This window comes from Zootoca vivipara, chromosome 1 (assembly GCF_963506605.1).
Source record: "Zootoca vivipara chromosome 1, rZooViv1.1, whole genome shotgun sequence".
NCBI lineage: Eukaryota > Metazoa > Chordata > Lepidosauria > Squamata > Lacertidae > Zootoca > Zootoca vivipara.
The window spans coordinates 43,997,821-44,019,658 of NC_083276.1; the positions used below are offsets into that span (position 1 = coordinate 43,997,821).

General features: G+C 40.5%; 2 protein-coding genes across 7 annotated transcripts in view; one reads left to right on the forward strand and one right to left on the reverse strand.

The window, feature by feature from the left end:
* Positions 1 to 21,838, forward strand: part of CAPN3 (calpain 3) — an 89,809-nt gene that overhangs the window by 26,516 nt on the left and 41,455 nt on the right. The window contains exon 24 of one of the 2 annotated variants that reach the window (XR_004692414.2): positions 63 to 851. The exons of the other annotated variant lie outside the window; for it this stretch is intronic. The gene's annotated coding sequence lies outside the window, so the exon portion shown is untranslated. Of the gene's footprint in view, positions 1 to 62; positions 852 to 21,838 lie in introns of those variants that run through there. 2 annotated transcript variants of the gene reach the window in all.
* Positions 190 to 21,838, reverse strand: part of ZNF106 (zinc finger protein 106) — a 44,459-nt gene continuing 22,810 nt past the window's right edge. For 3 of the 5 annotated variants that reach the window (XM_060273652.1, XM_035112263.2, XM_035112253.2), the window contains exons 7-22: positions 21,051 to 21,120; positions 19,579 to 19,733; positions 19,423 to 19,483; positions 16,587 to 16,946; positions 15,091 to 15,847; positions 14,418 to 14,473; positions 13,581 to 13,726; positions 12,080 to 12,214; positions 11,305 to 11,421; positions 10,247 to 10,438; positions 8,612 to 8,674; positions 7,619 to 7,738; positions 6,904 to 6,975; positions 5,876 to 5,947; positions 4,883 to 5,029; positions 190 to 4,423 (exon numbers count right to left, since the gene is read on the reverse strand). In XM_060273652.1, the coding sequence (XP_060129635.1) occupies positions 4,367 to 4,423; positions 4,883 to 5,029; positions 5,876 to 5,947; positions 6,904 to 6,975; positions 7,619 to 7,738; positions 8,612 to 8,674; positions 10,247 to 10,438; positions 11,305 to 11,421; positions 12,080 to 12,214; positions 13,581 to 13,726; positions 14,418 to 14,473; positions 15,091 to 15,847; positions 16,587 to 16,946; positions 19,423 to 19,483; positions 19,579 to 19,733; positions 21,051 to 21,120 (2,580 nt within the window). In that variant the 3' untranslated portion in view covers positions 190 to 4,366. Of the gene's footprint in view, positions 4,424 to 4,882; positions 5,030 to 5,875; positions 5,948 to 6,903; positions 6,976 to 7,618; positions 7,739 to 8,611; positions 8,675 to 10,246; positions 10,439 to 11,304; positions 11,422 to 12,079; positions 12,215 to 13,580; positions 13,797 to 14,417; positions 14,474 to 15,090; positions 15,848 to 16,586; positions 16,947 to 19,422; positions 19,484 to 19,578; positions 19,734 to 21,050; positions 21,121 to 21,838 lie in introns of those variants that run through there. The other 2 variants (XM_035112244.2, XM_060273770.1) reach the window with 2 other exon arrangements.

The following is a 21,838-nucleotide window of genomic DNA, read 5'->3' on the forward strand; positions in this document are numbered from 1 at the left end:
GGCCTCCTGTAAGGAGTGAGTTCCATACTTTAACTATGTGCTTTCTTTTTATCTGTCGAAAGATTCTTGCCAAATCCCACGTCAAAGAACCACTTTTCTGCTCTTTCTACCCACACAAATCATACCAGCAAGCCAGCTAAAACACACAAGAATCAGAAGTGGGATCAGAAGAATGAAGGCCACACCATATTTCTCTTGGTACAAAGTAGTTTTTATTGTCTGTTTTGTTTTTTTACTTCACAGCTTTGTAGTAAAAAAAAGGAAAGGAAAGACCAAGTCACTTTGTGCATATGAGCCACACAGGTCATCCAACTGAAACAAAATGAGTTGCGAAAGCTGCGAATACATTTGTTATAGTGTGTATTACCTATGCAGTTTCTCAACTAGTATTATTCATGGTCACACCAATCTGTTCTTGCCTCACAAGGTATATAAATTGAGACATCCTAGTTGTGTTAAGATCATAGTACTGCACATGAAGGAAAATGAGAAGTTCGTACTTTTGTCATACAATGCTATGTGAAAGCCATCCTGCTAGGACCCTAAAGATCTAGGAAGGGCAAGTTAGCTAGCGGTTGCATTGCTTTCACACTGATTTTTAACTAACTGCCACTCAAGGTGTAGGAGCTCTACAAATACGAATCTAGAACTTGCACTTTTAAAGACAACCATGAAGCTTGAACATAGGTTTATATTCTACTTGACATTTAGGATAAAATCCAGAGCCATTAAGATGGGAGTTTAACTACTCAATTCAGCTGGGATGTGGACTGTCACTTTTGTGTTTTGATTTAACATTACAGAGGTCTATTCCTTCAAGCCCAAGTATTTGTCTCAAGGGGCAAACAGAAGCTGGGGTAGCCGATGACATTCAGTTGCGTTTAACGGCACAAAAGATGCAAACAGCTGAATAGCTGAGCCAATTCCCTGAAAGGTGATATGCAAACCATTCCCCTGCAGCATAGCTGCAGCACACACACCAAACAAACACTTGCATCCAATCAACAAGATAAATGGCATTAAAAAAAAACACTATTGTGTAGGGAAACTGCACTAGCAATGCAGTCCAAATTCATTTCAGATGCAGCAACACAACAGCTTACTCAAACAGTAACACATACATTAACACACTTTCCACACAATGCAAGAACACTCCACAACTCCCCCTCTTCCACTTCATTTCTATTTCCTTTCCAAGACTAGTCCCCCCCCCAAAATGCACAATGTTTCTCTTTCAAAATTTTCAAGATAATTTCGACTTCCATGTGGAACGGTGCCAGAAAGCCAGAACCAAGAACATGACAGTCTAAGGAATACATCATCTTGTATTCCTACAATTAACATATTACTACTATCCTTTCTGTCTCCTTGCCTTTGGCAGAATCTGAAGGGAGAATTAAGAGAACAGAACCTCAAACCAAAAAACTAAAAAGAAGAAAAAAAATACAATCTGAATGAAGAAACTCTGCAGTTTCTAGGGAGAAATTACCGCAGTGAACTGAAACATATGGAACCAACTTTTGTTAAGACATGACTCAACCTTATTGCTAAACCAATTTGAAAATTATCTAAGGCAGTATTCCCTAACATAGTGCTTTCCACTTGTTCTAGACTACAATCATCCCTGATCATTGGCCATGCTGGCTGGGGGCTGATGTTGCAGTTCAACACATCTGGAGGGCACCATGTTGGAGAAGGCCAATCTAAGCATCCCAAAATGGATTAAAGGAAAATCTGTCTTCACACTCACCTTAAAAACACACACACTCACACCTCTTATCTACCAAAACAACCAAGAACGTAAGTAACTAGTGCAAGTTGTGCATCACTTGCAACAATTTAGTAAAACACACACTTAAGAATACATTTTTGCAACAACAACAAAAAGTAACCATCCTCTTCCAGTAAAGAGAAGAACCTTTGAGGATGATGCAAAATTAAAATCCATTCACAAGACAAACACTGCACTCCACATAATTTTCTTACACTCCCTGGCTCTGCAATTTCATTTCAATCACATTCAACTAAGGAAGATATAAAAACAATCCTTTTTTTAAAACACACACACAGAAACACTTACATGCTCCCATCTATGGACTGAATGCGCCAACAATTTGCTCACTTTATTATTTATTTCTGATGGTCTCAGTGTGAGAAAAGCTCTCAAAAATGGCAACAGAAGACAACACGCCTCAGAAACTTCCCACAAACAGATTGCAGAAGGTTACCACTACTCATCGGAAAGTTTTCTCCTTTCCAACAACAGAACCCTTAGCAGCAAGCTGGTTTGAAGACAGTTTGGACATGTGCGAAAGGCAGAACACTGTATCTTGAGACAGACATAGTGATTTCAAAGGGAGAACTTGTTTCACTTCTCTACTAGCGCAATTTCTTAAGATCATGGAAGCCAGATTTGTAGGTATTGGGGTGGGGTGATATTTCCTTCATGGTCTTTTTCACTCATCAAAAAGCTAAGGCTTAAAATGCAGTAAGAATACTGGAGATTGTTCCAAAAGTCCTTAATATCTCCAAGTTCTTTGGCAACCTGGCGAGGTGAAACACAATCTCCAGCTGTAGGCCTGTTCTATATCTTACACCAGGCATCCCCAAACTGCGGCCCTCCAGATGTTTTGGCCTACAACTCCCATGATCCCTAGCTAACAGGACCAGCGGTCAGGGAAGATGGGAATTGTAGTCCAAAACATCTGGAGGGCCGAAGGTTGGAGCTGCCTGTCTTGCACCAAGCTGCTGAGAACACTTTCCGTATGGGAGCATTATCTTTCACTTTTAAAATGCTGATTTCAAACACACATTGCTCTTTTAATACGTATACATAATCTGAAGTAAGAAAACTGAAACAAGTCAAGACTTACACAGCCAGACAGCTCTAGACTGTTATTGAGAATTCCAGTTTTCCTCTGAAACAATCCAGAAAAAGACTGAAGCCGATGAGAACAAAAACACTGGCTGAGACTTAAGGAACAAAACTCTTCATGAACCAAACTAGGAACTGCTGCCTCAAAAAAACCCCAAACACCACTGCATGTATGCACACTTCTTTCCAACACACATGCACAACTTTCATTTCTTTGCATTGTGACTATTGTTTTAAAATTGCATTAGTTTCTCAGGTTGCTACTTCAGTCATTATGCAGTAGATGGTGGCAAAACACACACACACACACACACAATACTCTCAGCTTCTGCTTGGGCTCCTTGGACTTCACAATTTCGCATTTTACACCCGCAGCATTTTCTGTTGCATGGTAACTTTGAATCATGTAGTCATCAGAAACAAAACCAGATTATAGTAGGAGAAGATGGCCATCCAAAAGCTACATTGAAAATATAGGGTGCTGGACAGAAAGAGGTGGACACTCCAAAAACTCAGCAATTTAAAAACACCACAAGGTCATCCATTTACAAGACAAGCTCTTACGAATCAGGGGTATAGTCCCATTAATGTGGCAAGAGAGCACTGGATATAAACATACAGATAACGAATGTTTAAAAGCCAAAATCATTATCTGCAGTGGTCTTTGCATCAACGTGCTTATCAATATAAAAATAACAAAAAAGTTACAGTAAATCGGTGATACCCCCTAAGTTATAAGAGTACACCCAATGAAATCAATGGACTGAAGTTACTTAATTGATTTCAGCATTAACAAAAACAGCTATTTTGCTGTTTAAGCAATGCAGTGTGTTGCACATCATCACAAACCTCTTTGTAACAGATACAGAGAGGTACAAGGGCTGTGGAACTCACTGCACAGATGTGGCATTTGGAATTTAAGATAGCCCGCTGAAGATCAACCAAAAATAAAAAAGGAATCCATTTCTTCTAATATTCCCCATTAATAACTTTCATCAAAAGATGTTATAATGAAAAGAAATAGAGAGCTGAATGCTTTGTTGGTATTTCTAGTCTGAGTTGCTGTTTCTTTATTTAAATTGTTTAAAGCCAGAAGTGTAAAATGTCTGGGCAATCCTGCATACAACATAAAAATAGATGGCTCAACAGTGTTTTTTAGGCACCAATGTGAGTACTAATAAAGGCTTAGATGTGCACAATGTACTTCTTTGATAGGATAACAGGAATTTTTTTTTTTTTTGTTTCTGCTAACAAATCAAAACAATTTGTTTGGTCTGAGTCTGTTCATCATTCCCTTCTCTACAGAGTTGCAAGTAAGATGCTGTCTCTGTAGCAAAAAAAGAAAAGAAAAGGGCCCACGTCCTTTTTGCAGTCCAAATATAAACTGAAGGTGGAAAAAGGAGAGGGCAAGAGGTGGACAAGGCATGGAATACTTCCAGTATATAAAAGGTACTTCCCAATGTGGGAGGCAAAAAAAAAAAAGAACCACCTTCATGAGTCAATCTTGCTATCTTCTTCTGCATGTTTTTCAATATGTCCCACAGCATCCTAGAGAGAGAGAGATAGATTTCACCAAATTTCGACCAACCTGTACAAACAATACTTCTACACCCATGTAAAGATTTAAGCACTTTTTTTCTTCACTTTTGTTTTAGGGCAGCACTGTACATGTTGCATTACACAGTAGAAGTGGGGGGACCTTACGTGTAAATCAGGACCTCCTCTTCCTTTTCCATCTATATTTAAAACTGTGCTATTTGCATCTAGACTTAAATCAGGGCCAACCTTGCTTTCCGTGTAGACCCAGTCCTTTCTCCATATATCAGGGGCCATCAACAAGGTGTCCCTACAACTTCCATCAGCCCCAACTAGCATGACCAAAGTGTTTTTTGCTAAAGCATTCATATGCTATTTGTTCATCTATCATAACAAACCAGCAGGTATCCATTGCACCTCAATTGTTCCCTCTCAAACTGATGGTTTAATCCAGCTTCTTCTGCTACGTACCTGCTTGGAACATTTTCGAGAAGTGAAGAAAGCATCACAATTTTTCCAGCGACATTTCAGCGTTTGAAAATTTGGATTTGTATGGTCATTTAACAAATGCTGTTTCAGGTGGTCCACAACTCCAAATATCAGCGAACACCCGTGCCACTGGCAAGAGAGGTTTTAAGACAGACATTAGAGAGATGGAATGACAATGGCACCAAAGCTCAAAAATCTATTAGGACAAGAGCTTTATTAGGTCAACCAAAATGTCACAAAACAGTGTGCAAACTTTTAAGCTCTCTATAATTATTCATTGAGCATGATGGCAAATAAAGTGGGAATCAAAAACTGGCTGGTGATGTAGCCAGAGTCTAGAATGTCGGAGGCAGTAGCAGACATTCATATGAGGCTATGTTACGCTACCTTTTCCTTTTGTGCAATTTGTCCTCTGAATGTCTGCAATCTTGCCACATGACCCTTAGCTTCGCTACCAGCAACTTCCCACCTCAAACCCCGCTTTTGTTTACCATCTAGCCTGATGAAGAGTTCTGGAAAGCTCGAAAGCTTGTTCACGATCTTGTAACATTGATTGGCCTTACATACAGATTTTGGAACCAACAAATACTTTCGGCGTGGTTAATGCTAACAAGAGATGGAAGAGGGGGTCCCATGCAAGCCTCCCCCCATGTCCCCAGACACGTCAGCTGCTCTTGAGATCTTCGCACGATGAGTGAAGATGTCTATAGAGAGACTGAAAGTATATTCAACTGAATGCGCCTGGAAACTTTCCCTCTTAACCTGATAAGGCAGAGTTCCATCTAGCATAGAAGTTTCTATGTGGCTCAGTTGAACACCCTTAAAAACTCTGTTAGCAGAGACTTTTGTGCTAATCTCTCAAGAACATCTGGAAAACCCAAGGGAGGGGTTTCCATGTGTGCCCCTGCCCCATCTAATCCTTTGCATGATGTGAGCCATTCTAAATGGTCTAAATGGAAGATGAAAATCCTTTACCCAACAACGATAATTCTGCATCAAGTTGAGCCGCACAGCTTGGATACTACCATCGTAGCAGCCAGTGTAGATCTGAAAAAGAGAAATTGATTTAAATGGTAACAAAATTAAAGCATACGAGGAAAACTAACATGCTAAATGTATCAATCAACGTTGATAAATTTATAATGTCATCCTGAGCTGAACATTCCTGATTTGATCTGTAGGAGTTTACAAACCGGAGCGGGGGTGGGGTGGGGTGGGCTGGCTTTTTAAAAATTTATTCATCACTTGTCACATCACTCTTTCAAATAATCTGTACACATGATAAAAAAAGGGCCAATATTGAATCGCTTTCAGTTTTAATAGTTATGAAAAAATAACAGCTGTTTTACAGTATATTCACATTACATCTGCAAATTCAATTGTATGTGCTCAGCTCCAGCTTGTAGTTTTCTGCGTAGCAAGACTTCTCGGGGGTGTTGCAGCAGCAACCCGGTTCCCTCAGGTGTGACAACCAATGGGGAAGGGGTGGGCTGGGCTGAGACAAAGCCAGAGGGAGACAGAGAAAGAGTTGCAGGTAGAAGAAAAAGGCTAGAATGGAACTGCAGCTTTTGCCTGTGACTCTTTGTCTGTCTTTCGCTGCTCAAAAATCCAGAGAGTGCTGCTGCCAGTCAAAGCAGACAATACAGGCTACATAGTCAAATAATCTGCCCTGGAATAAAGCAGGACACCCTCGTATGCTCCCAAAGACAGCTACAGGTGCACCCTTGCGTTCTTTCAGGTGGAAGTGTCTCATGAGGCACTGCTTGGGAAGTCTTCTGACATTTGAGGGTTTTTGGTGGGGGTGGGTGCTGAAAAGCCCTATCGTTTCATAGCAGCACCAGTCCTGTGGAGAATGAGGTGCTCCTCCCACCAGAAAGAACCAAGTATGTAGTTAGTTTATGTAGTACCACCCACATAGCAAATGAAAAGCAAGAGCCACTCCTGGATAACCACAACCGCGGACAGAGAACCACTGATTTTATGGAAAGTGAGGTATTCGTTACCATGCTCTTGTGAATGGTCATGCACATAATCATATCCGAGTGTCCTCCGTAGACTTGCAAACGATCATGGGACTTGGGACAAGAAAAGAGAAAGAAAAATGTAGTATTTTAATAAGCTGAGAGTTCGGCATTCATTACATTAAAAAAGCAGCTTATAAGGAAAAGATGCATGAACATTATGATCAGCTTCTACCTCCTGGGATGTCCCATGTTCCACTTTCTATAAATGCTGCTGCCTTCCGGCAACATGAGGGTGAATGAATTAGATTCCCTTTAGAAAAGTTTTTAAACAATGGAAGGCATCTGACTATCTGGGAACCCTCACAAACCTTTTGAGTGCACGACAAGCATGCAACACAAACCTAAGAGTAAAGATGCATCTAGCGAAGGATTGCCCTGCAATCTCACTTAAGGTTTGATGCAGTGGGCAGGAACAGGCCACACAGCACCTGCACAACTTTTGCAGGACTTCCTCATTGTTAAAGTCCAGCTTGGAACTACAAGGGACGTTGCAAATTACATCTCACCAAGTCGAAAATGGTATGGGTTGTATTCCACACAGCGCTAAGGAGCATGTTCTGTCAGTAGCAGTATTTCCGCCTACCCAACAGAATTATCTCCCCTCTCCTCCTCCCATGTGCTGTTCTCGAAGTTCTCCTGACCCTCATGTCACCACAAACAATAGAAATAGGAATAAATATCTTCTTGTTATTACCTGTAGCTCATAAACGCGAACACATTTGTCCAAGCAAGCTGTTAACATCACTTTACCCAGGATGTTCACGACTGTCACTGCATGGTTGTGTCCTTTATAAATCCGCACCAGCTCTCCAGTCTGCAACAAGATAATCCGCACTACATAAGTGGATATGCAAGTGGTAAGCATGTAGACGTCTTGCATTATTTCCATCGCAATCCAAATCATTTCTATTCAGAAGTAACTCCTACGTAATTCTACAGGCTTACTCCCAGGTAAGTAAGCTTACAATTGCAGCTTTATTATTTTATTTTTACAAACCACTCCTTCCTCAACAGAGCCCAGGGTGATGCACAACAGAAGACAAACAACAAAACAGATCAACAATTAAAACTAATCAAAAACTAAAAAAAACCCTGCAACAAGTCATTAAAATACAGAAGGGGCTTGCTAAAAATATCAGGGGTCATAGCATCCTCCTAACAGAGGACAAGATATGATGCTGATGAACTATGCTCTGCAAATATTATCAAGCCTTTATTTTACTATCCTACTAAGGTGGGTTCTCATATAACTTTGTACAAAATACACAGCACACACCTTGCTGGTTGTAAAAAACAACAACTGTGCTTCCCTTTAGAACAACGTCTCAGGCCCTCTGGGGGAACCATGGCTATTTGTACCCTTTTCAACTGACATACTTAGCATACGTCTTGTACTCCAGTACAAAATTTAGTGTGAGAAAATACCCTTAGGCTGCAATCCTCTGGAAATAAGTCTCAACAGGACTTTACTTTTAAGTAGACATGGTTTTAAGTAGACATGGTTAGCTAAATATCCCTTTAGGAAATCTGCAGAAGTGGATAAGAATTTGGTTTCAAGTAGCGTTACAACATCTTCGTATCTGCAAAGTAAATGATTTCATCAAAAACGAGGAAGTCTGAAATGCTTCCTGCTGCAAGATTTAAACGGAGTAATATTTGCTCAATTTTAACCATATAAGCAACTTACATGTATATTGTGGGCATGGACAGACTGGTCACTGGAACCACTGAAGACCAGATCATTCACAACCTTTGAAGGGACAACCAGACAGACAGATTACCCACAACATTTCATCCACAGATAATGGCTTTCTTTCATCCACACTCTCTTTCACAATTAAGGGCTACTGTGACAATCCAATTCAATATGTCACATTGAAAAATGCATTAGAAAGGCTGACAGAGCACTAGTTGGGAGTGAGTTGAATTGGGTTCAAATCCCAAATCAGCCAAGGATTCAGTGGGGAGCCTTTTGACAAATTACTGCATTTCCGTTTCAGCTCCTTATCAGGGTTATCTATCTATCAATCAATCAATCCATCCATCCATCTATCTTTATTTATTATTTAACCTCTGGTATTTTTTTAGAATGGATTCCAAATATCATTGAATTTGTCCATGGCAAGTCTGTGTTTATGTGCAAGTTGTTCATATGTTGCAAGTTTATAAAAGTCTTCAATCCAATTGTAGAAGGGAGCCACATTTTTATTTTTCCAATTCATCAGCATCAGTCTTTTTGCTGCGGTAAGGGCACAGAGAGTCTACTTATATTGCCCTTTTGTAAGGTTCCATGTGCAGGGTAAAATGATATTTTGCTCTGTAAATGTAAGGTTGTTCTGTACAGTTCTGTTGATAATTTCAGTTAACGTCTGCCAAAAATCTTTCATTATAGGACAATGAAAAAACATGTTTTAGAGAAGCATTATCCCTATTGCATCTCCAACAGTTAGATACCTTAGATAGCTCTTTTTCAAGCAAACGTAATGGGGTCCAGTATATTCAAATATTACTCTGTTGCATCATTATTTATAACTAAAAGCAATTATCAACAACTTTCAAAGGCTGCCATGAAAAAGGAGGGCATAATATTCACTCTGACACTCAGAGATGGTCATTATCATCACCACTTTATACAGCACAATCAAACAACATGAAGGCCAGCAAGGTAAATGGTGCAAGTCAAGGCTAAAGGAAACCGTGGCGTTTTCACATAGCACGCAAAGAGGAAGGACTGTATTTTTGCAATGTTGTATCGGACAGCTACACAGCATGGTAACAGACTGAATATGATGGCCAAACGAAGTAAGCCTACCCCAAGGCTTTGTGACTGAGCAAAAGGGTAGATGGTGATGTTGTCAATGGACACTGAGCTTATACAAGGTCAGGATGGCTTAGAAGGAAAGGCGATGGGTATTGGGGGATGGCAAATTTGCATCTATGCAGAAATATTGGATAGTCTCTTGTGGATTATGGAGGTAGATCTGGATTTCAGCACGTTACCAGTGGTACCAAAAACGGTGGAATTTGATGAAATCACCCAAGGACAATGGAGAGACAGAGACAGAGAGAGATGTGGAGGCATGAAAAAAGATTCCTGAGAGATCCCAACTGAGCTGGGGCAGGTTGAGCAAAGCAAGAGCTCTCTGGAAATGCTGAATGAGTGATGGCAATCACGAGAGGCCCATATCTTAGTGGTAAATCGCATGCTATATTCCTAATTATAAACAACTGGAAGGGAGGGCGATTCTTTTACAAGCTTTGAACTGCTGCCAAGAAGCAAGAGAAGTCTGCCCACACAGAGCGTTCCTTTCAAGTTACTTGCCTTCATACAGAGCACCGTTTTGCTATGACCTTCAAGGGTTCGAAGCAACAAACCATTCCGGGCATCTCGCACACTGATTGTACAATCGTAGGATCCCACAATCAGCAACCTCCGTGCTCCTTCCTGAGCTGTGGCAAGACAACTGATTGCCCTAGGAGCATGGCACTCAAAGTTATCAAGCGGTTTGTTATTCTGGAAGAAGAAAAAACACCACACACACACAGTAGGAACACAGTCAATGTTTCCTTACTAATCCAACAACATACTAAGACAGAACTATCCAGAGAACACACTGGAAATGCCACAACACTTCAAATTTCCATTTTTATTTTAAAAAATCTCTGATGCCTTATTTGCTTTGAATTCTCTGTATGCTTTTATGGTGTGGATTTATCTAAGAAACAGAATTTTCTTAGCCGTCAGTCCTATCCACTGACCTTGGGAGTATGTTCCACAAAACTTAATGGGACTGAATTCTAAGTACAGGACTGCACTGTCAGAGTCTATGGACTCTTCCCATGGCTTGTTTTGCATGTGTGCTTGGTTTCTGCTTTACTTTTCCAGCCACAGAAGTCAAGTTGCAACAAGTTGCACTCAAAACCCTAGTTTTTGCCCTATTCGGCTTACCACGAGTACTGTTTCATAATTATGTTGCTAAGGCTGCTTATATACCGTAATTATTTTTAAACGTTTCAGAATAAAATGCTTCTCGGTAAAATGACTTTCAGAAATCAGTTTCAGAAATATGGTGCAAGGAAAATATATGAAGCCAGTGAAATTTACACACAGGCCGGATCTTAAGGACTGGTTCTCTTAGAAGCCAAACAATGCCATGGTTTAGTGCTAAATGAATGAACTTAGCCACTTCCTGGGCTTGTGACACCTCCACCCATCCATGATATTTTTGCATTCCCTGCAAGATTCAGTTTAAGGAACCCCTGAAATCTTTGCAAAGTCCCCAAATCTAGCACTGCTCATGTGAGTGGACAGCTATTTATGAGTGTAAATAACTCAACATCGGCACAGGTTCTAATGGAATATACCCCTTTCGTACTGACCTTTATACTGAAAGTGGCCACACTGCCATTAGCAAGTCCGGCATAAAGAATTCTCCATCTACTGTGCAGGCAGAGTATACGATCGTCCAATTTAATTTGATCCACAAGTTCCCTAGTCTGGTAGGAGGAAAACAACGGTTAGTATACAACTGATATTTTCACCATCATCTTTCAATAAGCGAACCTAAAGAATCTAGTTACAGGTAGGTAGCCGTGTTGGTCTGACGTAGTCGAAACAAAATAAAAAAATTCCTTCCAGCAGCACCTTAAAGACCAACTAAGTTTTTATTTTGGTATGAGCTTTCGTGTGCATGCACACTTCTTCAGATACACTGAAATACATTTCTATTTCAGTGTATCTGAAGAAGTGTGCATGCACATGAAAGCCCTATACCAAAATAAAAAACTTAGTTGGTCTTTAAGGTGCTGCTGGAAGGAATTTTTTGATTTTGTTTCGAAGCTAAAGAAGAATCCGAGAAACTAGCTTTGTTTATAAATCATTTTAGTTACGAGAGGCTCTTCCAGTTTGGAAGCAAAGAAACAAGCCTTTGGCTCATATGACACAAGGCTACAGGCCCTCACTCCAAACGGCCTTCTGGGGTCAGTGGATGAAGTAAAAACCTAAAATGTGAACTTAATTGCACAAATATTCCCGTTTTATGTGGAATTCTATATAACCTGGTTCACTAAAATGTGCACATTTCAGTCTTCTTTTAAGTTGTCTTCACATCTGTAACCCCCTCCTAAGATATAATCGGCTTGAGTGAACACTTACCTTGATGTTGTAACAATTTAAATTGTGGTCACTGGATCCCGAATAGAGCACTGCATTCTTCCCTGTTGTCTGAGTCACCAGGATGCAGTTCACTTTCGAGGTGTGCCCTTCAAAGACACCAACACACTTCCTGCTCTGTGAGAGGCAGAGAGTTACAAGGCTTAATTACTCAAATCATCATCATTATCATCATTTTATTTGTATGCCGCCTTTCCACAGTTGAAACTATGCTCAAGGCGGCTTACAACATGACAAGATTTACATAATTACAAACATAACAGAAGTCATAAACAATAAATAAAATACATCAAATAGTACACAACCTAATGGAAACAATTTCCATAAGATCTACAACAATAATATCAATAACAGCAACAAGCTCTCTCAACACCCTGTAAACAATACTCCACAGCCTCAGCTTTTGTAGCTGGAGTCAGTCAGCACTCCACTCTCCCAGGCCAGATGGAAAAGGGCCAGCAAGGCAAGGTGCAGGTCTTCCAGGGCTCACAGCCAATATGGTCTCGTTTAAAACAACACAGATAAAAATTAAAAACAATTTAAAAGAGGAGCCCTCTCTGCTGAGCAGCCACCGCAGTGTGAAGCCTGTCAAGCCCCGTCCCAAGCCAGGTGGAGAGAGGCAAGGGCGGGGCCCTAAGATAGCAAACTGGGGTACCACCCAACCACTGTGGCTTCCAAACCAATCACCTATTTCCTGCTTATGTGCATTTAGACTCGTGAAAAGAAGCATGTGGCAAGGGCACACAACAGCCGTGCACACAGACCTCCAAGTTGCACTTCCCTGGTTTGTATTCTCAAAAACACAGGTATTTGTAACATGCAGCCATTCAAGCTATTCAAACCCATTAACTGCGTGGCTTATCAGAGGCTGGTCCGAGAGATACGCATCTCAGACTGCTTTTCATTCTTCTGCTTTATGAAAGATGAATGTCATTGCTTCAGCCATGGAAGTTAACATGGAAAATGGAATTCAGTGTTCAGCTCTTTTGTCAGGCTCAACTTACTGACCCAGTGGATAACACCATGAAGCTGCTGTATGCTGCAACAGATCCAGCTCAATACTGTCTGCAATGACTGGCAGCAGCTCTCCAGAATTTCAGACACGACATTCCCTTCTAAATGCTCTGTCACTATGCTACTTATAGGAAGAAGAGTCCATATATTTTGTTGCACCGCATTAACAGTTTTGGATCTTAACTCACTGGCAAAACTTACCTTTCCCAAGGAGGAACCTAGGTATCACAAAATTTGCTAAAAGGTATACATTGCTAAAACAAACTTCTCACAGACTCCTTCCCCCATCTCAAATCTTGATGCCATTTTGCTCTGCTTTAGTTGTATTGATCTGATCTGAGCCATGCTCATTTCTCAATAGTTTCAGTGGCTGATTGTTGCTTCCATAGAGCTTGTGGGGGGAAAGCGACTGCAGACTCAGAAGGCAGCGAGACACTCCACAGCCAGCCTCCTTAGCCAGTCTACTTACCACCAAGTTATATGCATGGATGGTTTTGTCTGCTGAGCAGGTGTACAACAAATTCCCAAAAATCTGAATTGCATTCACTGAAGCTGAATGACCCTCAAAGGCCCCTTCCGTAGGTTCTTCCTCTTCGCCTGGCTCTGAGGAGACTTCTGTCAAATGCAATTGTCAAAGCCTTCCATTAACTAAACATACTGCTCATAACACCATGGTAAAAGAAAACTGAAAAAAGAAAGAAAGAAAACATCCACTCAAAACTACCAGGTGCTGACCCAATGAACAGTATCTCACTATAGCTAAACAAACAAACAGCAATAGAATAATAATATACCCCCCAAAACCCAACATACTGTAACTGTAATAAGCTCCTTGGCTGAAGAAATAAGAAAGGAAGTCAAGTTGTAAGCTAGGGTGGGTGAGGAAATCACAATATGAAATGAACTACCTCATAAGTATATCTAAACAAGTATTTGGCTTAAGAACACATTAGGAATAAGATGAGCTAGACTCTTGGCAAGATGGAGGCACTGTGGGTGAACAGTTCCTGTTTCTGAGAAACTGGTTAAACAAGCATGTTTTTAGCAGGCACCAAAAAGGATACAGTGGAGATGCCTGTTTGACATTATTTTCCCATTTTCCCCAACCACTGGCCATACTGACTGAAGCAGCGTATTAGCATTTGTTGTTGTCTGTGTTTAAGCAAGCTTTCTGGGTTTGGAGTCATGTTTGGGAACACAGATTATGCTATAGCACTCCATACTGCAAAGAGCTGCTCAGCTCTCTCCCACCTCCCCACAAAGCCCGTGTGCTTATTTTTCCATTAGAATATATATATATATATACCTGATGAGTTTTTTGATCCTCTTATTGAAGATATGGACGTTTGAGTCTCAGCCACACTACAGAAGATAGAGAATGTCATGGCTATTATAGAATGCTAACACAAAAGGACATTAATTTAAAATGCTTGGTTGCAAGGTCTTGTAGGGAAAATGTGTATAGGGAAAAGGAACATAGCTGATCACCAGGACAATGAAGCAGCAATCACAAAGCACTCTGTGACAATAAGTTTCCATTCTCTAATAATTATTTTTCAATTATTTAAATGTACTTCAGTATGGAAAATTTCCTGCAATCCCTTTTATGGTATTTATAAACCACTTCTCTGTCCGAAGGTTTCTGAGGCAATTTACAAACTCAAAATAGAGAGACTATAACATCACGAAGAGTACATCATAAACATATTTTTTTAAAAAACACAGTCGCTCATGGATACACAATCAATGTACACACAGAGAGTTGTGTCCAACAAAGTCACCCTGTTCGTGCAAGGACTTCTGCTTGCACCATGGAACTTCCCATTGCTTCTCCTCCTCCTCCCCCCCCCAAAAAAAACCTGCGCTGGAGGGTTGAAGGGGCCCTCAGCACAAATTCGGGGGCAAGGGGTGAGGGAGAGGAAGTTCTGTTGCACAAATGGGACAACGTCCCTGGATATAACACCCGTTTTCCAGCTTACCTTCTACCAATGCCATCCTTATAGCTTGTTCCAATCTCACTGGTAGAGCTCACTTCATCGTAGCCAGACCGAGACGCCTCTCTCAGAAGCTGCTCTGAGGAATTCAGCGCATCCCTCTTAGAAGGGCTGTCTGGTTTTTCATCCCCCGATTCTGATGAACTGATGGCAACCACTTCCAGGGGAGATTTGGGGACTTCCACAAATTCCAGAGACGTGTCACTCTCATTCTCGTCTTTCTTCCGCTTTCCTTCCCGAGCAGCCTCTGCATCCTCTTGCTTTGGAGGGGTGGACGTTGTAACTTTCCCCCCTCTGGTCCCCTTTACCATCTTGACTTTCCTTAAAGGCTTTGAGTCACTTACATCCTGCTCTGTATCACTGTTCTCAGGGACACGGGCTGCTCGCAGTGCTTTCTTCTTCTTCAGCTTCTTCTTTTTCTTGCTCATTTTGCTCCCCACGGAGACCAGTGCGGAAACCGCCATCTGCTCCATTGCCTGTCTGGGATCTTCATCCGCAGGCAGTTCAGAGGGAAAGGTTGGGCTCTGAAAGGAGCTACTGCACTGTTCCACAACGGTGTTGTCTGGTGGGATTTTGTTTTCTTCTGCCTTCTCTGCCAAGAGCGATGGTGAATAGCTGGAGGAAGACCTGGCCCTTTCCTTATCTGGAACAGGTTTCTGCATATCTTGGAAATCAATAAGTGCAGAAAAAGACATGGTAGCAGAGATAACTGGGTGCAGCAAAGGTTGTTGGCTCATATTCCCTGAAGAAGATAAAATAGCCCTTTTCACTTTGACATGGCCAATTAGGCATTTGTGAATCCTAGCCTTAGTCTTATGTGGCTTTAAGTGGTAACTTACAGAGCATCCCAGATGTACAAACTATTAATCAACATGGTCGCCTCCATATAAACACCTTGATAGCTTGGGTAATCTAGTGTCAAACACTGGATTGCAACCAGAAAGACTTTGGGTTGCAACCTCTTTCTGTGAGAACTTGCAAGGTCTTGCTCTCTAACCTACACCTGCATCAGGGATGAGGAATCTGCAGCCTTCTAGATGCTGATGGCCAGGCACCCCTGATCATTGGCCATGTGAGAGTGCCACAGTTCCCCATCCCTGAACCACTCTATAGGATTGTTCCAAGGATGCAAATAAGAAGTATACTTTGGAGATGAGAAGCCAATAGGCCTCTTGACAGACCACATGCGCAGTTTTGTGCACCACTGGCATGTCTCTGGGCTGACTGGGAAATTCTGGGGCACACACATAGATAATAATAAAGGCTGGGTCCAGGTGGGCGGGATACAAATAATAAATTATTAATTATTATTATTATTATTATTATTATTCTACTATGAGGGGGTATTGGTTTTGTTTGTTACTATGTTAAGTATTTTCCATTCCAAACTGCCCTGTGATCCTTGGATGAAGGGCGGTATAGAAATTAAACAAACAAACAATATTAATAGACAGAATTATCACCTGCAGAAGACAACATACCATTCTGAAACAGAGCCTCTGCCTGTGGAGAACATGGATACCTCTGTTCAGGAATATTCATGCTCTCTTCTCGAAGCTTTGGAGATGCAGGTTCTTGCTTGATTTGAACAGATGAATCTGGGATTGTGATGGCTCCAATGGCACCAGTGGTTTGGAATGTAGGTGGAGTGCTTGCATGGACAGGAGCTGCCAAAGGAACTGCAGGTATCTGGGCAGAGAGGTGTGAAGCAGCTTCCAAAAGAGGAACAAGACCACCTGGATTAGCAATTAGATCCTGTGTTGGCGGAAGTTTGTTATTTCTTTTTTCATTTGAGCCACTGGGTTGAAGTTGCTGCAGCTGTTCGGAAGGTTCATAGGTTTCTAAGGAGACAACATGGATGCATTTCACATTAAAATCTCTTAAGCAAACAAGGCTTATGAGGGACAAGCTCTGCCCTGAATTCCCCCAAATCCAAGTTCACATATAACAGTAATCCAGGTTTCATTTTAACCATGGTCTGCTCAACAAGCCACAAGTAGTCCTATAGATAAACAAAACAAAAAAAAAACCCTATGGCTCGTTGCTTCAAAGCTTGGTTCGTTTTCCCCACTGCTCTTGTCTTTGTAACTCGGCGAGCATATAGGTGAGCCCAATGAATTATGGTTAAGCATGACTGCTGAGTTCAGGCATAATGCCAAGCCATAGCTGAAACAAGTCATGGTTTGTAATTCAACAATAAACAATGGCTTCATGGCTGTTGACATAAAAAATAGGGGCTGCTCTCCTAACCTCTTCACCCACTCTCGTGTTAACTGATACTCATACTCTATGATCAGTGAGCCGTCTCTTATTCCACTATTTATTTTCCTTGACTGTCAGTACCTCAAAGAATTCAAAGCACTCAGGGACCTTACATACCCATGCCTTGAGTAAATGCTACGCTGATAAAACAACCCCTGTGTTGCAAATTAAAGTCAAAATGCTGAGAAAAGGAGGCAACACGTCGACCAGTTCTTGGGCAAAAAGTAACTGTTTTAATCTGTGACAGTGATCCAGGGTAATCATCTGTTTCGGTTAATGCTTCTTCAGTTTTATAACTAAAATAAATCAAATAAATATAAGTCAATAATCATGTCATACATACTATAAATCATACACTATAATCAGGTCAATAGCCGGCATGGACACGAATCTATACAGTCCATATTATTTTCACAATGCAAAAATACAGGAAGATACAGCAATAAGACAATAAAACAAACATACAACATACCTAGTACTTGCGTGTACTCTGCGGAACAGGGGTCATACTCATATGTAACCCCTGCTACCTGATGCAAGGAATAAAGAGCTTAATATACAGTAGCACCACAGGTCACACCCTAGTCAACCAAGGCTAATGAAATTTTAAAGTAACATGCACCTCAAGATCCTGAAAGTAATCTAATTAAATAAAACAACTCAAATCAAACTCAGAGTTCAATCCTTCTGGATGGGGCGTTTTAAACATGAAAATAAACTGTGATTCTTTCTGTCTCATTTAGCACTCCCCTTCCTCCTATTGACCCACAAGACAGTGTACAGCAAGTCCGAGTCTGAATGATTGTTTGCTAAAAAATGCTCAACCAGGGGTGCTTCCAGGACTGCATTCCTGATGCGGGATCGGTGTTCATTTTTTAGCAAACAATCATTCAGACTCGGACTTGCTGTACACTGTCTTGTGGGTCAATAGGAGGAAGGGGAGTGCTAAACGAGATTATGTCAGATTATTAAGACAGAAAGAATCACAGTTTATTTTCATGTTTAAAACGCTCCATCCAGAAGGATTGAACTCTTGAGTTTGATTTGAGTTGTTTTATTTAATTAGATTACTTTCAGGATCTTGAGGTGCATGTTACTTTAAAATTCCATTAGCCTTGGTTGACTAGGGTGTGACCTGTGGTGCTACTGTATATTAAGCTCTTTATTCCTTGCATCAGGTAGCAGGGGTTACATATGAGTATGACCCCTGTTCCGCAGAGTACACGCAAGTACTAGGTATGTTGTATGTTTGTTTTATTGTCTTATTGCTGTATCTTCCTGTATTTTTGCATTGTGAAAATAATATGGACTGTATAGATTCGTGTCCATGCCGGCTATTGACCTGATTATAGTGTATGATTTATAGTATGTATGACATGATTATTGACTTATATTTATTTTAGTTATAAAACTGAAGAAGCATTAACCGAAACAGATGATTATCCTGGATCACTGTCAAAGATTAAAACAGTTACTTTTTGAGTAAATGCTACAGCAGGGGCCTGAGGATCCCCAGAGGTTGTTTGACTACAACTCTCGCCACCCCTGACCGTTGATCACACTGGCTGAGACTGATGGGATGTGTAGTCCAACAATATCTGCAGAGCCACCCCGGCATTACAGCATCCACCAAATCCTCCTTTCCTTTGAAGTATCTGAAGGTATCTGAAGAAGTGTGCATGCACACGAAAGCTCATACCAAAATATAAACTTAGTTGGTCTTTAAGGTGCTACTGAAGGAATTTTTTTATTTTCCTCCTTTCCTTTGTTTTTACTTTAACTACTATTTGGAGAGACTCGTTATGGTGGAGTTTTAGAATCTCTGTCTTGAATAATTCAAAGGTCCAAACTACAAGAGAAAATACGTTCTGACTATAGACACTTGGGACAGTTTCTGCTGCTATATTCCATGGACCCAGCTGCTCACCAGCCTCTCTGCCTGAACTGCCAAGAGGTGGTCTCAGATTATCATCACGATTCTGCATTACTACTGGGAACCTGAGTAACTTTAATAAATATGGACTCCCAAAGCAATGCGAGGTCTGCTTCAAGTACCTTGCAATCCCTGCAGGATCTGAATTCTTTGGCTTCTCAAAGTGCCCATTTCCACCGATATCTAGGAGACAAGAGAGATTCAAGTCAGGTCCATCAAGAGACATCCTTCTGAAATCATCGGAGTTACAGCTGATGGCCTTCGAAACGTCAAAGTACCTGCTGTTTCAGTACAAGCAGCCGTTGGACTTCAATATAAGCTGCCTGCAGAGCAGCTCGAGCTGGCACAAGGCTTCCATCCACACAGTGCAAGGACTTGCTCAATTCTTCTTCCCTCAGAGAAATAGACAACAACTGGTCTACCTGTGAACGCTCTGCAAGAGAAAGTAAGTTTCAAGATATGACACAGCCTGCTGCTACTTTTAGGACATTCAGAAGGTATGTGACAAACGTCCGCTTTCTGAGATGCAGTTCATTAGAGTAAGTTGCCACATTTCTTCCTAGTGAAAGCAGACTGGAAGAGATGAGGTATCGAGCACAGTATTAAATTTGTACTTCTGTTTGATGAGCTTGGCATAGTTCACAAGTAATGGTCAGTCTTCCTTTATCAGCACAAGGAAGGCACCATTCATGGGAAACCTATGCAACAGAGTTTGGCCTCCAGGGCGGAGAACAAAAACCACCAGAATTTGTTTGGTGGGCCTCCTAAAACATTTATTTATTTTACTTTATACAATATTTTTATTACTTTTCATTGTAACAAACATTATATTTAAACATTAATAAGAAAAAGTTTAAAAAGGAAAGTCATAAAAACTTCATAATACTGTTTATACATTCAATAAAATATCCAAAAGTGGGATTTCTCCAATCCCTTGACTTTCCTCTACCCGCTCCCATGGTTCAGTTATTGCATGATTCCTTTATGCATGCCCAAGTTATATTGTCCATCTAATTATATCCAATTCTTTCTTTTATCATAATAATGCAAATGTTTCTTAGAATCCTGCTGATGTATCAACTTGCATACAATGCTTTGATTGATATAATAAAAACTTCCCATTCGTTTTTAAATTTGTTATTATCCCGATTTCTGAGTTTCTCTCTTAATTTAGCCATTTCCACATATTCCATTAACTTAATTTGCCAATATTTTTTGTGGGGATCCTTTCCTCTTTCCACCACTTGGCTATCAATACTCATGCAGCTGTCATCACATACATAATGAGATTTTATTATTTTTATTTTTATTATTTGGTATCTCCTTTCCTATAATTCGTAATAAAAAGGCTTCAGGCTTTTTTAAAAAAGTTATTTTAAACAGTTTTTTCAATTAATTATATATCATTTCCCAAAGGTTTTTTATAATTTTACATTGCCACCACATATGATAAACCGTACCTTCTACTTCTTTACATTTCCAGCATTTATTTTCTCTTGATTTGTACATTTGTGCTAATTTAACTGGTGTTAAATACCACCTATACATCATGTTCATATAATTTTCTTTTATCAATGTACAAGCTGTAAATTTCAAATCCTTTTTCCAAAAAAAAATTCCCATTCTGACATTTGGATGTTATCTACCACATCTTTTGCCCACTTTATCATTACACATTTGACTGGCCTCCTAAAACATTTCGACTGGAAAAAAATAATGCAGTGCCAACTAACTTCTTAATGTGACCCACCTTTTTTGCCTTTAATCTTTCTTCTTTTATTCTTTCTTTCTAGACTTGGAATTTCAGGAGAGGACCCCTCCTGCAAATTAAACATATATATATATATATATATTGTTAGCTAAACTAGCATATAACACAATTTTGTAGATATTCCAAGACACAAATTGTGTACCAAGACTATCTGAGGCAGAAGTGTTTGAACACACAGGAGACATAATTGGTTGGATTCAACCTATAGGCTGGACTTTGGCTCCAGTGAAATCAAAGGGACAAGCTAGACACAATTTAAGTTAGGCCCTGCAGAACCTAAAGTGAAATAAACATACAGTATATTCCTGCATTGCAGGGGGTTGGACTAGATGACCCTTGGGGTCCCTTCCAACTCTGTAAGATTCTATGATTCTATGCATTTCCATTGAGAAGTAAAAATCTATGAGTTCAAGGGGGCTTACTTGGCGCGCTTGGCAAATCCACACCGTGATCAACTCCTGCCCGGAAACCTATGTCCCCACTGTGGAAGGACGTGTGGATCCAGAATTGGCCTCCACAGTCACTTACGGACCCATTGTTAAAACCATGTTTATGGAAGACAATCTTACTTGGATACAAGTGATCGCCAAAGAAGAAAGAAGAACTCCTAGGTAGGATTGCAGCTTTTCACTGGACGCAAACCCATAACAACTTAGGTGTATTTTGAGAAAATTTATTTTCTGCAACCCCACTTTGACTTGCAGGAGACCTGGGCTACCTGCTCACCCATCAGTTACATTTTGCTTAGAAAGCTGAGGTAATTTTTA